The sequence below is a fragment of the Nilaparvata lugens genome, chromosome 9 (assembly GCF_014356525.2).
Source record: "Nilaparvata lugens isolate BPH chromosome 9, ASM1435652v1, whole genome shotgun sequence".
Classification (NCBI taxonomy): Eukaryota; Metazoa; Arthropoda; class Insecta; order Hemiptera; family Delphacidae; genus Nilaparvata; species Nilaparvata lugens.
Window position 1 is genome coordinate 24964030 of NC_052512.1, and position 17952 is coordinate 24981981.

At 34.0% G+C, this 17952-nt stretch overlaps 1 protein-coding gene across 3 annotated transcripts in view; it reads right to left on the reverse strand.

Moving 5' to 3' along the window:
- The window catches only part of LOC111050922 (DENN domain-containing protein Crag), a 136478-nt gene continuing 118526 nt past the window's right edge, over nucleotides 1-17952 (reverse strand). For all 3 annotated transcript variants that reach the window (XM_039435679.1, XM_039435678.1, XM_039435677.1), the window contains 4 exons: nucleotides 17573-17667; nucleotides 14611-14771; nucleotides 8416-8631; nucleotides 1-3546 (listed from right to left, as the gene is read on the reverse strand). In XM_039435679.1, coding sequence (XP_039291613.1) covers nucleotides 8432-8631; nucleotides 14611-14771; nucleotides 17573-17667 — 456 coding nt within the window. In that variant the 3' untranslated portion in view covers nucleotides 1-3546; nucleotides 8416-8431. The remainder of the gene's footprint in view (nucleotides 3547-8415; nucleotides 8632-14610; nucleotides 14772-17572; nucleotides 17668-17952) is intronic.

Genomic DNA, 17952 nt, shown 5'->3' on the forward strand with positions numbered 1-17952 from the left:
TTTATAATAAAATAACATTTCATTTTTATATAGTAAACATTCAATTACAGTTATCACAATTATAAACTTTTATCATCAGGATAACATTGATATTTACAATTTTCGATTCAAATATTACTCTCTAAGAAACCCTGCTTCCAATGATTCCTCAGCTTTACTGGGCAGAAAAAGAATTCTATTTGCTCGTATGGGTGTATTCACACATTGCTGGTCTTCCAATGTATGGTGGACACACCCATACAAACCAATGCTGTTTGTTTTCTGTCCAGCAAAACTGCAATTTACTGCAAAGCTGAGTTTCCCTTACAAGCGATAGTTTTCCACTACATTTTCAAAGGCACCATTTAGACAAAACTAGAGATAATGTGAGATTCACTTTGAACAGTCAGCATTTCTTGCAGTAACACAGCAATGCTTCGCATTCAAACAATAATGTCAGTATGACGTGAATCTCACTACAATCAATTCAACGACTTTTCATTTCTCAATACGATTTTATCCGGACATTGCAGCGATTGGCCGTTTTCACACTTACCAATTTGTCAGCCGACATTCTCAGAGTTTATAAATATGATTTTTTAATCAGTCTCGGGTTGGGTATAGTGAGGTCCACGTTATAATGGCAGTTTTTGATTAGCAATTGTATTGCTATCCTTGTCCATCATTCAACAAAGCGGATAGCGCTATCTCTTTCTTGCTTTGCTCTGTTGCCAAATCGTCTTTCAACAATGTAGAATTGATAATTAATTAACAAAATATTTCATCTTAATTATGAAAATTCATCATGAAATTATTGAAAAATATAATTACTTGCTTGATAAAATACAATTGATTATTTTGAACGAGAATGAACAGTTAATATTACATCAATAAACATGTATCAGCTAGGTACCGTCTATGGAAGGCATTGACTAGACAGATGATCGGCAATGTTGTTCTACTATCTTTATCCACTGCCATTATATCGTGGACCTCACTATAGACAAAACACAGTTCTCAATCACTGTTGTCTCCAACAATAAAGTTTAAAAAATGTATACTTTGATGTTATTATGACAGAAATATATTAAGATGTAATTATTGTAATGTATTATAACTATCTTGACAATGTCTCATGCAATCGTGTAATTGTTCTTGGACAAATAAAAATATTCTATTCTATTCAATATGTATTGAGCTCTGTGGGTACGTGCCAAATGCTATATTTCAGCTCTACATTCTCAGTAAAAACGCCACCCTTAATAGCAAGTTCAGGAACAATAATTAGAATGATTGTGAAGAATAAATATGACGTTATTACTCTCATATAACGATAATGTCCTCCTGTAAGCTTAGATTACAGAAACCGTGTCGATGTCGGCCGATATAGGCCGGAATCCGGCCGACAATCGCTAAGTATGAAAACGGCCGTTAGAAATTAGCTGAAATATATCATTCAAGTTTTCAACTTAAAACCTTCTCAACATTTTTTTCCTCAAACTTGAAAGAACCAGCTGCCAAATTGTTTGAAACTAAAGTAAGAATCACTTCGAACTGTCAGTATAATGCTATAGATAGTATTAATACTTCCCATTTAGCCAATGCTGACAATACTCCAGTGAGGTGAACTTCAAATGGTGAAACTTCCTCATGAATAACGTCATCGATGTTAATATTCTATTCAGCCTATGCTCACACATAAAAGTGAATTTGAGTCACATTTGAATATTGTCGGGCATCCCTTAGGTACAGAATGCGGCAGCAAAACTTCCTTTTTCAATGTAAATAAAACTCTTTGTATGGATCAGAAAGTTATTTTTTTTTTGTAATGTAGACACATATATAAAGTTTTGTTTCAATCAGTTTTGAATATGAAATCAGGTAGGTGACGTCCGACCCCATTCTTCATACACTGAGTAAACCGATTTGTGGCTTTGTCATGACTCCTGCCGACATTACAGACTTTATGTTAGCAATTTCTTCCCTGATTTAAATCTTCAAATCTTGTAGGGACCTTGGACGGTTTATATGAACAAGGGATTTCAAAAACCCCATAAAAATAACAAGGGTTCGAATGGAGAGATCGGGCTGGCCACTCAAAGCCTCACATGCGTTCTTCCGAGAATTGAAGTCACGTTCAGAAAGTTCAAGCACAATTGCCATCTTGTATCGATGGAAATGAAGATCATAATGAAGAATTCGTCTCACAGAGCGATCGGAAAGTCCAAGAGCAGACGCACGAGATGTTTGCGCATTGAACGCTTTGGTGAACGCAACATTGAAACTCACTGCTTCAATGTTCTCAGGTGGCCTAATGGGCCGAGGGAACTCCAGTTATCCGTCTTGTCGCACTTGCAGTTTGTCTGAATGTAGTGACCCACGTAACAATATTGATTTCCGGTCCGAGACAGTAGCCACTTGTGGCTAAATTAAAGCGATTTCGAAATGCGCGCTTGGTTGTGATCACAGAACATCCGCTAAAAAATGAGTCTCAACGGCAAATGCACGCTTCTCATTGTTCCAATGCATGATGGCGACTGAACATGTCGGGAAGAAACCTCTGACCTCTCTAACGAGACCAATTATTGCGCTCGCTCTACTACGACATCAGCTGACTGAATGTCGTTCACTTTAGAAAATGAAGTTTTGCTGCCGCAACGGTATAACATCAACACTATTCTGACAGTTTCAAGTGAATCTTATAATATCGTTGCATTTTTATTCAAGAATCACGGATGTAATCATTGAACAGCACCTATCATCACATTGATAAAAATTCAGCTGTCCAGCAATTTTCAACAATACTTACAAATTTCTTATAAATTGATACAAATTTAAAGCAACAATCCCTAATATCGAATTTGGATGGCATACATCAACAATATCTTATAGTACTATAAAAACAAAAATTGGAAATCGAATTTGAAAATAAAATACAAATTTCTTATAATATCGGACCAAATTGTCTAAAAACTTCTGTGAATTTGAATTAGAATAAAAAATACAGCTACTTAACAATCTTTACAAGTTTTCTAGAGATTCACTTACTGTCAGTATTCATTGAACGGGAAGCATTGATAAGGAATGCTGACGGTTTTAAGTGAATCTCACTATATTAATAATTAAACATGAATGATATTGCAAAACAGCCTGTTATTGAAACAGTAACTAATATTATCAACATAGTAGAAGCCCTGCTTCCCAATAAATTTCATGTCTGCTGGGCAAAAAAACTATTCTATTCTAGCAATGTGTGAACACTCCCATAAGAAACAATGCTATTCTTCGAGAGGCAGAACTTAAGACAATGGATTGAACAACCGCTAGTATATTTCTTATCTTACAAAATATATACAAACTTATTATAGCTATTAAGCTATTCACAACATTCATATTTGTAAATATGTATCCACAAATATATATATGTATATTTCGGCACAGTACCTAGAAGCGTATATAGTTTGTTGTGAGGACGTTGGCAGCCCTGATTTGGTAGACCAACTTCCAACTAGATATGATGATAATGATGATTTCGATGACTGAAATGACGAAGGCCAAACATTCGGTCTGAAAAAAGAAAGAAAATGTCAGAAAAATTGGAATAATTCTTATCTAAATGCTACACATACCGTAATCCCTAAAATACGATTTAAATATACCCTTTCTATATTTAATTATTGAATGACGTGTTTCTAGGGTGAGGCGGAGGTTAGGTTTTTACATTTAAATGTAACATTTGTTGATATCATTTGAAATGTTTTGATAATAATTATCATCCATAATATTAAAAAGAACAGAAATGGCTTATATTATTCACGCAATGCGAAATACACGAATGATGAATAACTTTAGTTCAGTCAAGGAAGGGTGAATTAGCCTGGACTGAACCTTCTCAGTGAAAAGCAGCCTGTCAACAATGAAGAGTTAAAACTCCACTTAAGGCGCAATTCAAACTTGGGAAATTGTGATTGTCCCAATATGAAAAAGTCACTAATGTTGAATACTTGGGAATCATAATAGTGGATCATCTATTTTAACAAGTTTTTTAGTTTGCTACATTGTAAATTATTGGGTATATCTATAAAACTATATCTTCTATATTTTATGATTAAGCACTGTAACATTTAAAATCTTAGAAAGATTGGAAATAACATCTTTTAATTTGATCAAAAGTGGGATTTACTGTCTGTTGAAGAATTAAATAATTATCTTACAAATTCTATCGAATAAGCAGAATTTTAAATAATACGAATTTTAAATGAATTTGAAAATGGTGTATAATGCTTATTGTAAGTTTGTAAAGCATTGAATCTTCTTTTATCTCATAGACTAGTGAGAATAATTCATCATATTGAAGAGAATTTAATGCTCTACAAACGTATGGTAAGCATCAATTTTTACTCGGTTAATAAATTCATTAGTTGATAAGTTATAATTCGTGTTTTCCGTATCGAGTACATTTATAAGCCAATTTTTTTCTTTATAATTTTATGAATGATAATTCTTATCAAAACATTTCGAATAATATCAACATATTGCCATTTAAAAGCCTAACCTCCCCCTTTGAAACATAACCATTTAAATTATTTACACAAAATGAAACTTAGCCGATCTGAAATCATCGCCATGTCGTAATCGACGACGGTATTTACATACAAATGAAAAACCACCTTTACTTCTGAGATATAGTGTGGTCCACGTTATATTGCAGTATTTGATTAACGTTACCAAATCATTTTTTACGATGTAAAATATGATTAATTAACAAAATATTCAATCACAATTATTATGAAAATTTACTTTTTAATCATTGAAAAATGTTTTTTACTGATAAAATACAATTGATCAATGAACAGTTAATATTACAATATCGGAGCACCGAGCTTCGCTCGTTATTTATATATATTTTTTTGATAAACAGAACACAATTCTTTAAAATGATTAGGGAAGGACTTACAGGCACAGCCCAAAACTGTTTCTCCCCCGAATTTTGATTTATACACTATAAATAGTCCAAAAAGTCGGTTATGTTCCATACACTTGAATTCAGGTCCAATTTTCAGTCCAAACATTTGAAAACAGAAAAGATCTAATTTAGATTGTTTACAAACCAAAATGGATAACAAAATAACACTCACTAATCACTTAGAACTGTAAAATAATGATTAACTTTGAAAATTATGATATACTCAAATTTAGAATGATATACCATGTCATGTCAACAAATCAGATTATTTTCATCAAGTCGATTAAAATTTCTAGATAATATTTCTCGTGAGATAGGCTGATTGATTGCAAATAGTTCAACAGCTGAACATAATTTTGTCTCTCTCCCACACAGGCACCCGCATCTTCTGTTATCGACAGATGACGAAATTATCATCTGTTTTTCCAAGGATGAATAATTATTATCCTTTTCATGTCCTTCAGCGAGTTTTCCCAGGGATGAGACCTAGTGACATCGAATTTGTTATCATAAACCTATTATGTTCTAAATTTCGTGAAAATCGTTAGAGCCATTTTCGAGATCCGTTGGACATAAATAACCATATAATTACAGAAATTGCTCGCTTAATATAATAGGATAAGATATAGCGGTATCAGCTATATTCTATAGAAGGAAGTGGCATGGCTTGTGAATTACAAGCATAGCATTGTGTAATGTTAAACTGTTATAGCAAAAGTACTAGTGAAAGCTAATCTACTGCTATTTTTCTCCAATTCATAACGATACATTATAATAAGATTTAATACAATAATTAGGTAGATGAATATTTTACTTTGTTATTTTCTTAACGACTGTTATATAAAGTTGTTATATGTAGTCGTTATATATAGAACTTTGGTTCGCCTGCTTTTTGAATATTATGAGAATTTAAACAAATTTTACGGCTGCAATCAGAGAGTATCGAGTTGAGACTTTGAAGTTGATTGGTTACTGAGGGACTTGAAAAAATATGTTTAAATATATAGAACTTTTAAAATGCTTATCAGAATTGAAAAAATATTTTATCCTTTCGTACCACAGCTCATCCTTCCTAGCACGTCAAGAAGAAGAAGAAGAAGTAGAAGATAAGGAATACAAGAAACTTGAGTAGCTTGTTGACGCAATTTTTGTGCACGTGTGCTTCAAAAATAATTTTAAATTAGGCAAGCTGAATTTAGTGTAACGAAATGATGGAGAAACGTGCCTTTCAAGTCATTGGGTTGTTTTTAACAGTTGAGAAAATCAAAAGGATAAAATTGTCGACTTATTTGCGCGTTTATGATCCAGCTTGAACAAACAACTTTGATGTTTTTTTCAGGACAGAATTTGCATTTAGTATCGCAGGAGTACAAAACCGTCAAAAGCACGTTCATTTATATTCTGAAATAAGAGCACAATATTTGAAAATTAAAAATTAATATTACAAATGAAAAATTAGGAGATCCAAATGTCCTATCCCATCAGAATTGTTTGAAAAATTACTAAAAAATAAGAATGTTCATGAAATTTGAGAATTCTTGCTTCAGATTAACATGAAGTTATTTAAAGTTTTATGACAAATTTGTGATTAGTGAGGCTCCCCATAAATAATGTAATATATCTACTTTTTTCTAATAAATCAATTTTCCAATGTCTGTATCACTCGGTAACAACAATACACTGTCACTATATGGTTCAGATTATCATGGTTAGAATTATTATATTACTTGATCATTTTTTGAAAAAAAAAACTTTTAAATGTGGACCTATCCGTAGAGTAAACTTACCCTGCCTGCGTCTGCGCAGATTTCTACTAAGATGGGGAATACAATGTATTCCAATTTGGAAATTAAATCAATAAGGGCCAAGCCACATGAAGCGTTTTTCAGGCGTTTTTGCACTGGAGGCGTACGAGTCGGCAGGGAAGGAAGCTCTCCGATTGGCTGATTAACAGCTGATTGGGTTGGCATTTGGAAATCAGCTGATAATCAGCCAATCGGAGAGCTTCTGACTCGTCCGCCGCCAGTGCAAAAACGCCTAAGAACACTTCGGGCTGGTGGTCACTTAGCTCGGGATTTAACCAAGTTTTAGACTTTTAACAGCTGGAGTCAGAAAATTGGCTTTCCCAAACGGGGCATAGTCGTAGTCCACGTTTAAATTAAATTTCGAAAAACTAGAGCATTGAACACAAAATAAAATAAGGAGAGAATAGACTAAAGTTTCAGCTATTTGTAAATTTGTCATTAATCGAACAGTAACATGTTATCTATCTTCTTAAACCTCCATCTTGAGGTTTGTAAAAATCTTTATATTCCTCCACTGAGTAGGTACATATGGATAGCAGCTCTTTTTTCAATAAAATTCTGAAAGCTTTACCTGAATTTTCTTTTATGTGAGATGGCAATAAGTTGTACATCCTCAATTGTGCATCATCTCTCAATTTTTTTCTGTATCTCGTCGAATATTGGTGAAATGTTTCTCCTGGATTAAATTCATGTATGTGTTTTTTAAAAAGCAGATTGTTTCCAGAATATATAATCTAGGGAGTGGGAGAATTCCAAGTTTTTTGAAATAGGGCCTACTACTAGTACTAGTTCGGATTGACTCCCCTATCATCACCCTCAATGCCCACTTCTGTAGTCTAAACACCTCCACTACACTGCTAGAATTACTCCTAAAAATAATTCCATAGTTCAGAAGGGAGTGAAACAGGGCGAAATACACACTTTTAAGAGCCATCGAATCCAGAGAAGCCTTTAGGTTTCTAAGAACGAAAATTGCTGAACAGAGTTTAGTTTTCAGGCATTCCAGATGTGGTTTCCGTGAAAGATCAGAGTCAATCACCACTCCAAGAACTCTTATACTACTTACAGAATCTATATTATTGCCTTCAATTTCCAAATGACTTATTCCTAAATACAATTACTGAGGAATGTTTCATTTCGTCAAGGAAAAAAGTTTCCAATTATAGAAATGAGAAAATAAATATCATAAAAACTACGACTACGCCCCGTTTCGGAAAGCAAATTTCCTAACTCCAGATGTTTAGTTAAACTTAGCTAAATCCCGAGCTCGAAAACTGGCCCGTCATGTGTCTACTTGGCCATTAGAGTATAACCGTAGAGAAACAATAGCATAAGTAGATATCCCATGGTATAGGGCGTTTATGTCGCAACTTTTACTGTTATCTCAAGCTGATAGTCCACGTAGTTCTCTCCTGTGAATCTTTATGACACTGGTAGTCTCTTATATTGTGCCGTTCATACACTCTTACCCGGTCAAAACAGTAAAAAATCGACAATAATCGGCTTGAGATAACAGTAAAAGTTGCGACATAAACGCCCTATACCATGGGATATCTACTTACGCTGTTGTTTCTCTATGGTATAACCTAATATTGTGCACTTTGCTTACCGTTGCTGAGCATGGGACACATACTGAATATTGATAAAGGTGTAAATAATGCTGACCTTGCACTGTTGACTGTCAGAGCTGTAGAGGCCGGAAGTAGGAGCGACAGTAGAGCTCAGCAGGCGACAATGGCTGGTCGCTGCGCAGAAACAGGTGCGCCGTGGCTTGTGCTGCTGCATTGCTTGCACTCGGCTCACTGGCGCCACACTCGTCCACCGACTCGTGCTGCTGCTGTAATCGCTCGTACGCTGCCGTATACTCTCGGTCGAAAGCGCCTGACAACAACAATAATACAACCTTAATAGATAGGAGTATACTTCATTTACTTTACTTGTTCGTTATTTGAAACTGCATCAAGGAAGCTCCCGCAGTATATGACACGTCAAAGTGTAATCTAATATATTACTAATATTCTTCAGCTATCAACACAACAGTCATGAGAACACAACAGATTTCACACAACATACATTAAGCAAAAATTAACCAACAAGAAAGTCTGCTAATCTGTAAGGATACAATACAATAATAAATAAATAATTTTATTTCCATCATAAAATTCACTTGGAATTCCTTGAGTGTTTTTTTAACTCCTTCAAGCCCTCAATTTCTCTTATGTGAGAATATTTCCATTCCCATATAAAAAGGCCACTCTCCAGCAGACTAAGTCTATTAGATGGTTAAACAACTCTATATTGTGTATTGAGCAACCTAATCAAAATGTGATACAAATAGATCAGTTGATGGTTTCAACTCGGAATTTTCTAAGTCAAAACTGTAATTGAACTGATTAAAGGTAATGAACCAGCTCAATTTAAACGGAATTGAATCAGCTGTTGGTTTGAACCTGCAATATAAAGGTGCGTACAGACTTAAAATGCGCCACAAGCACGCCAATTTCGCTACTTTTAATACCTTCTGCTTCATTCATTCATTACTCCCAACGATGGCGTCAAGAAATCAAAACACTTACCGTAATTCAATTCACACAAACTGTAATAGTTCAGATGGCAGTGTGTGGACCGTATGACCCCACAGGAGCAATCCATAAGTGATGTAGCAATGGAATAGAGCGTGATACTTCATTACCAGATACTACAGTAACTATATTACCCACAGTATGGCCATTGACTGTCACGCATCTGATTGGCTAGCTCGATCACGTGGTACAAATCCGCCATTAAGATTCTAAACAAACTTTATAGTCCTATCTTATTGATTTGGAAATTTGGAACTCATCACTTCTTTTACCGATTGAAAACATATTTTGAACTCCCGATGAGTTTGGAATAACATTTTGACAAGGGAAATTGATTATACTTCAATATAGACCAATGAAGTTTATTCAAATAACGCTTAAAACATCAATTTGTCTTCCCTCGGGCTCCTTGCAGACCACTTCCAGAGCTTTCGCGGACCACTTTTTTGGAACCGCTGATCTAGATAAAAAAGCAGAAAGATAGATTTTATTTTTATTGTATTTCATTATCCAATGTATTTCATCGAATTTCAAAATATTTTTGCGGCTCAATTGGATATAACAATTTATGAAATAATATATAATTATATCACAGTTTCATATTTTAGAAAAGTTTTTATTTCGCCGTCGCCATGAAGATTCCAAATATTTGTATTTTATAATACAGCTTATAGTGGATTATAAGTAAAATCGCTCGCCTTTACTTATTAAAACATATTTCCATGATTACTTCGATATAATCTCTTTCAAGTTTTTTTTGTAAATTCCCAATATAGTTTTAGAACTTGAAATAGCAAAATTTACTATTAATGGTAGAGATAATAGCGTGCAAAAATGAAAGGTACCTAGGTAACGAAACCTGTAAGCTGAATCTCCATAACATTAGCCTACTAATAAACAAAAAATGATCAAGTTCTCAATTTATATTTGTAGAAATTTTAATAAACATGTAAGCAATTGAGAAAGAAAGCACAAAACCCATAACCATTAGGTATTATTTATTATATCCAGTGATATTTAAAATCTGCTGAAGTGATATTTTAATACCACTGCTAATACAATGTATACATAATACAATGTATTACAAGTCGAAACTCATAAATCAACAACTATTGAACAATTGAACATGTTATGGGTAGGATTCTCAGGACTGAAGAGAATCAAACATAGAAGTAGAGACGTCTTTAATCAGCACTTAATCACGGTTAAATTTTTCATAAAATATCCAATTGAGCCACAAAAATATTTTGAAATTGAATTATTAAAAGTTCGATCCAATAAATTGGATAAGGAAATGCAATAAAATTAAAATATAACTTTCTGCTTATTCATCTCTAGATCAGTGGTTCCCAAAAAGTGGTCCGAGAAAGTTCTGGAAGTGGTCTGCGAGAAGCCCGAGGGAAGAAAAATTTATATTTAAGAATTTTTAGTGTTATTTAAATAAACTTTATTGGTCTATATTAGAGTAAAATCAATTTCCCTTCGAAAATATTATACCAAACTCATCAGAAGTTCAAAATATATTTCCAATCGGTAAAGGAAGTGATAAGTTTCAAATTTTCAATAAAGTTTGTTTGGAATCTTAATGGCGGATTTGTACCACGTGACAGTCAATGGCCATACTGTGGGTAATATAGTTACTGTACCAGATACCTCTCCGCCACCAGGCTCCTCATCTTGAGCAGCAGGAAGCAAGTGCTGGAGAGTCAGCTGGTTACCTGCTGTAAATGACTGTTCCAGCTGAGTCTGCAATCCAAGACAAAACCTAGCAGCTTTACTGGATTATGAGGGTCATGCAGATGATCCTTTGGGTCTTGTCTTCATTCAGCTGGAATCGATTAGCCAGGAACCATAAAGCGCCTCCAAAACCCGCTCAAGCTCAGCACCCGATGACAGCAGATATGCATCATCCGCAAACATCAGAGAAGAACCATGACAAGGAACAGTGTAGACCCCAGCACTGATCCCTGAGGAACACCAAAAGCCACCGGAAGAGTCTAGGAGTTTGCACCACTGAGGGAGACAAGCTGAGTCCTTCCAGAAAAGTATGAGCCCAAGACGGAAAGGGCCGAGCCCCTTAGACCATAGAAACTCAGTTTTCTAAGTAGAACGCGATAGTCCACACAGTCGAAAGCTCGGCTCAGATCCCACAGAGCCAGAGCAAGAGACTCGCCATCCTCGAAGGCAGCATCAATCCGCTCAGCTAAATTGCACCCATGTGTGGTCGATTGCACCAATGGTCGACTGCACCCATTGTTGATCTCCTATCGTCTGATGTCGCATCGTCCACTGCACCCACTGTTGATCTTTTCATCAGCATTCAGAAGTATTGACTTGAAGATTGTTGACTTAGAATATAATTGACGAATCCGTATACCCCTTTCATAGGTGGTCAGTGGGATGAAAAATGAAAAAAAAAACACAACATATTGCTATTTAAAAGCAAAAACTTAACCTCCCTAGCCTTTCATTGAAAAGAGAACCTTTCTATTTCTTTATTTATGTATTTATTCAGTAATGTACAATTATTACTTCTATGTGAGAAGGCACAACAGGCGTATGCCCAAAACGGTCCCTTCTCAAATTTATACTACAGTCCAAATCAAAATGTGGTTGAGCTACTATCACTTATTAAAATAACAATCTATACTTTAAAAAACGAATCTTCAATCAAAATTAGATATCATGAATAACTAAATCTCACACAATTAGAAACAATTATCCAAGAAATATAAATTTCGAATAAAACTGGAAAATTTTGAACCGTGAAGTTTTCACGCAATATTTGTGAACTGGTTACTATGTTCATTGACTATGTTTATTTAGTTATGTTCAACTAATTTTGTAGACAAGACAAATTTAAATCTAGTCGTTCTGAGGAACCCCCGCAGAGGTTTTATTCAGTTCAAGAGTTCATTGATTATTTCAATACTGGAGCCCATAACGATGTTAATGTTGTAGTGCTGTTTGAAGGCTGATTTCAAATTTTGATTAAATAATTGGGAATCGTCAAAGCCGCAATTAATGTTTTCATAGAGTATGATATTTTCTATAGAATGGATGACAAGTTCATACACTCTTCCAAAAGGAGGTGATTGGCTGATAATCCATCTATCTTGTAGACGCACACAACTGATCATGTGACACGTTAGGGTATGAAACCTGGTTCTGAAAGAGAAGGTCAATAATAGAATTTCTATGCTATCTGATTGGATGCCGAAAATGAATAAGGGCTCCATCACACCTACATATACATATATGTATATTGTTCATGTAAGATCTCCACTTCACTTGGTTTCTCCAAGCTTTCCACTTCACAAACTTCATTCACTTAGGGAGACAATCGATCACTCTTGTACCAAAAATTTATTAATTTGTTGCTTATTTTATTTTCTTTCTTCTTATTCTTTCGAGATTTCCATCTTGCCTTTTATTTTTTTTCTCAAATTATTGATTCTGTTTTGTTAGTGTGGTATGACTGTCTGATAGAACTCTTTGCCTTCGTCAGCTGTAGGAAGCTCTGACTGACACTTCTGTTCAGAATCATGATGGAACGCCTCAAACTTTTGCGTACTAATTTTTCTTTCTTTTAATAATGTTTCGGTATTATTATTTATATTTTAATTTTCTTCAACTATGCTAAGGAAGCATATATAATTATTATCTAATGTCTGATTGAATCTTGTAATAACCCAGTTGGGTTTTTTTATTTACCGTACTTCAAATATTTCACATGGATTTTTAAAATACGAATTATGGATGAAGCCAATCTTTGAAAACGATGTTACTTCAACAAAATGATACTAGACTTAAAAGAAATACACCATGATATGAAATAAAAAATATAAGTATTAATTATAACAAGTTATTTTTCAATCTACAATCAGTGCGGTAAGCAGAACATTTCATTCAACATTTTGTCAGCAATACAGCCAAGTCCATAGAATTTTATAATGAATTAACTTCGTATATCTGCGTTTTTCTACACTTCATCAGAATCTTCATTATCCGGGTTTTTCATATAAACTTTGTTAATTATCCTAAATAGCAAAATTATGTAACTCAATTCTTTTAAAAGCTGTTATGAATATTTAAGTATGTTTTGATTTCTTATTATAAAAAATATATAAAATTCAATTGGACTTTGGTTATATTCTTTTCTTTCAACCAAGATTGCCAGAATTCACTGGCCCTGATGACCAGCATAGCTTCCTATTGTGCTAAGCAGCTTTATTTGAGTAATCTCAAATAAGGTTGGTTACACTCTCAACTGTCAACCTGCGACAGTTCGATCACTCCTACTAGCATTCAAAACACTCTTCACGTCACTAGCAATAATACCGTTTTCAATCATTTCTTATACTACTACTACTCATTGACTCTACGACCCTTGAAGAGCCTTGGCCTCCTCCACAAGCCTTTTCCATGCATCTCTATCCTGTGCTCGCTGTCTCCACCTTCTCACGCCCAAGGATTGAAGGTCTGCCTCCACGTCGTCCAACCATCTCTTGCGTGGTCGGCCTCGTTTTTCTTTGTCCCCCTGGTTGCTGATAAAGAGACGTGCTGTACGGGTTTCCGGCATCCATTTTACATGGCCCAACCAAGGGATTCTAGCTCTTATAATTTCTGTAACAATGCTCGGTTGCCCATACAGCTTATAGAGCTTATAATTTTTTTTCTGTGTCGCCACCTATCAGCCTCTAGCACTGGCCCATGAATTCTTCTTAGGATCTTCCTCTCCCATCGATTCAACACCATGTTTCACAAGCATACATCACCACTGATCGCAGCACTGTCCTATAAATGTTAATTTTACTGCTCCAGCTTAACAGCCTTGATCTAAAAATTTTCTGTAGGCTAAAGTATCCCCTATTTCCAGCTTTCAATCTCTCCTTAATTTCCATTTGATTTTCATTATGTTAGTTATCAGGGATCCAAGATATTCGAAACATTCTACTGTTTTAAAAAATGTCAATAATTTCTAATCGCATCTAAATATAATTTTAAAAGTGAATATCTGGGTTCTAAGTATTTATGATATTTTTTTACTTGGATCTTTATTGATAATGTAAGATAAAATATGTATTCTGTATTCTGTCGAGATATCGTCGTCGTTAGATATAGACAAAATATATAGTCCTTTTACAAATTTTTGACAGCTCTTAATGCATTTAATCCAACTATAGTCATCAGTCATAATGAATAAAAAACACAGGTGAACTCAATGTTTTCGATAAATACACCATTCTAAACTAAATTAATTTTGTCAATAACTCACTCAGATCAATGTTATCCTGTCCGACGACGGTGAAAGTGAGAAAGAGAATGTCCCTGTAGAGCGAGTGCCTGCCCTTCAACTTGTGTCGTTCGCTGGCCAACCGGCGCATTGGTTCCTCCATGTTGTTACAGCGCACCAAATCTATCACCAGCTCCATTACACTGCGCGCGGCAAATTCAAATTCAAATTAGACCGTTCATCACCCCTCCAGCAACACAAACACAACAGTATCATTCAAAACAAAGTGAAGAGAAACATAATTTAAATTTCAAATGGTTATTAAAAACACTTCTTATTAAAAACGTTAATAACGATCACTTGCTAGTTATTAATGTCAAGAATAATGATGTATTTATTGATGTTCATCATAATATCTTTGAATAAAATTTGTTGAATAAGATTGATATTGAGGAATTTTTCCATAATTGAAAAACATAGTTTTATTTTGTCAATAAAACTGTCTAAATTAATGTTTATTAATGTCTAATAAATGTGGATGTGACAGAATAAAACTGTGTTTTCTCAATACTTTTGCATGTTTGTAATAACTATTATTGTTCGTAATAAATGATTGTAGAAACAAATGTTTGTAATGACTATTTTAAGTTCAAAATATGTTTTTTTCTTTGTTTGCACTTGTAACATTGTGTTACACATGCCTGTTACCTGGCATATATTGATACATTGCATCCGGTGGTCTGACAAATTATTCCACAAAAAATCATCGTTTCCCCCAAGTTTGTTGCTGATGGATGACATTAAAGGTCATGTATTAGTTGTTTCATGTTTTTATAAAAGTTCTATGTATTATCAATCTATCTAAATTTGAAATTGTTTGTTTTATTCTTATTTGTATATTCAGATTGAAGATTTGATGTAGAAATTGAAAGGACATAACCTACATGGACAATTTAAGACAAAATCAGGAAATTGAAGAAGTTTTGGACAATAGCCTGTTTTTTCTTTTCTATTGTTTGCTCTAATAAATGAATGAATAGATTCATTAAACTATGCTCTGTGATTTATTTTTGATGCTCGATGGAATGACCACGTAACACCCCCGTACAGAGAACTTGATTGGCTAAAATTAGAACAGAGACGATTGTATTTTATACTATGCCAAACCGACAAACTGATTGTGGGAGGTACTGGTTCGGAATATTTGAGAGAAAGACTTGTACTTTTCACAGAGGTTCATCAAAGGGATACTCGGTCTCACCGCTTCTTTCTTCAGATACCCCAACACCGAACGGCAATTTCGGAGCTTCGTTATGTGTTACGGCTTCTCGTGAATGGAATGCTCTGCCACTTTATATTATCCTTTCCCCATCCTTATCACTATTCCAAAAGAGAGTGCACCGACACCTAGTTCTTGCTTCTGGGTATTGAATTACGGCTGGTAGCGAGGAGAAGTTGTATTTCTTTTTCTTTTTATCTTATAATTACTTACTTAAGAAATGTAGGTAATGATGTTTACATGGGTTCACGAACTGCATGACTTTTTTTCTCATTTTTCTATGTCTATCTTTCTATCTTGTTTTGTAGTTCTCTACATTAATTTTTACTGTGCTCATCTATTATAATTTTAGTTTTACATTAATACTTACCGTATAGTTTATTCATGTACAGTACTTAAGAAATGTAGCTAATAATTTTTACATGGGTTCATGAACTGCATGACTTTTTTTCTTATTTTTCTATGTCTATCTTTCTATCTTGTTTTTGTAGTAATCTACATTAATTTTTACTGTGCTCATCTATTATAATTTTAATTTTACATTAATACTTATAGTTTATTCATGTACAGTGCTATTTTGTTTTGTACTACTATGGGTCTTGTTAGACTCAGTGGAAATTGTCATATTTTATAAATAAATAAATAGATGAATGTATAATATTGAATAGAAGTAGAGGGATATGTTGAATAATCAACTATTTTCATTCTTTTGTGAAGTAGACTCAGACTCCGCCTGATAAAGAGTATATCCACTTAATTTTCAAGTAGTGGGATATCTTATATTTGCAGTGCATGCACACATATCACATGCATTCAATGATCAGTGAAATCAAAACACCGTTTTACTATCTAAAATACAAAACAAAGAAATGAAAACTTGGGAATAGCCTATTAAAATCAATATCACTAGTTATACAAATTTCTGATTAAGTGGACTGTAATTTTATTCGATTTATTCAATATATTCTGGCAGAAAAATACTAATGAATCCATTCATGATGCAATGAAAATCTCTATTATTAAAACTGATGATGATCTATGCTGTAAGTCAGAGTGATTTTTATCTATAGGGTGATAAAAAGGTAAAGGAAAGAATTAAGGAATAGAGAAATCACTTGACCTCTGATGATTTATGATGTAGCCAGGCACTGCAGAGAGTTGTTGAATCATGTATGGAATTCTGCTTCTCAATTTTACTAGGTATCAATTCACTACTACTTTCGATATAAAAAATACTCAAATTCTCACATGTACTTTAAAATCAATCATTACTCCCTACGATAGGAGACACGGAATTACAATTAATAATTTCCTATAGAAATACAAATTAACGAACGAGTCGAACTGTCCTGTCAACGAAGGCAGCTATGCAAACCGACTGAACTTGAAAACTACAAAACGAACAATTAGACAATTATGCACTAGAGTGCGCCAGTAGACGGGGAAGATTCAAAACTAACTACTCAGCGCCAAACTTCATTAAATTCAAACGGCGTCAACAATCACAAACAAATGAAAAATAATTAAATAAAAAAAGAATGAATTTCAATTTTAAATCTCATTATTTTATAGATTGGAAGTCAACATACTAAGAATACTGTATGACAGATAACATGAAAACTTGGATTGGAAGTTTAATTCTAAGGATTTAAATTTCATTCTGCGCAGGATTCAAAATAGTGTGGGTTTCTAATCTAAACAACTGATATTATTGTAGTTACTGACCTCCTAGATACAGTTGTTCTATCAGTGACAAGGGCACTGACCAATGAACTTTGCTGATCATCCTGGTTCCATAGAATGTACATAGGCTGACCAACCTGAAAACAAAATAATTTACTCGATAAATAAGTAGGAGAGTAAATTATTCAAGCAATCAAATTCAATATGCAACACCATTGCATAGTAGAGAAATTCTATGACATCTTACGACATATTCAGATGTCATAAGACAAATAAGTCAATCCAGAAGAAGCAAGAAGGAGAAAGGAGAGGACAATGAAAACAGGAGGAAAGAAGAAGGTAGGTTGACATAACGGTCAGTATAATATCTAATTATCAAGTATTATATCTATCTTATGAAGTAAGTGATAAATCAAAATTGA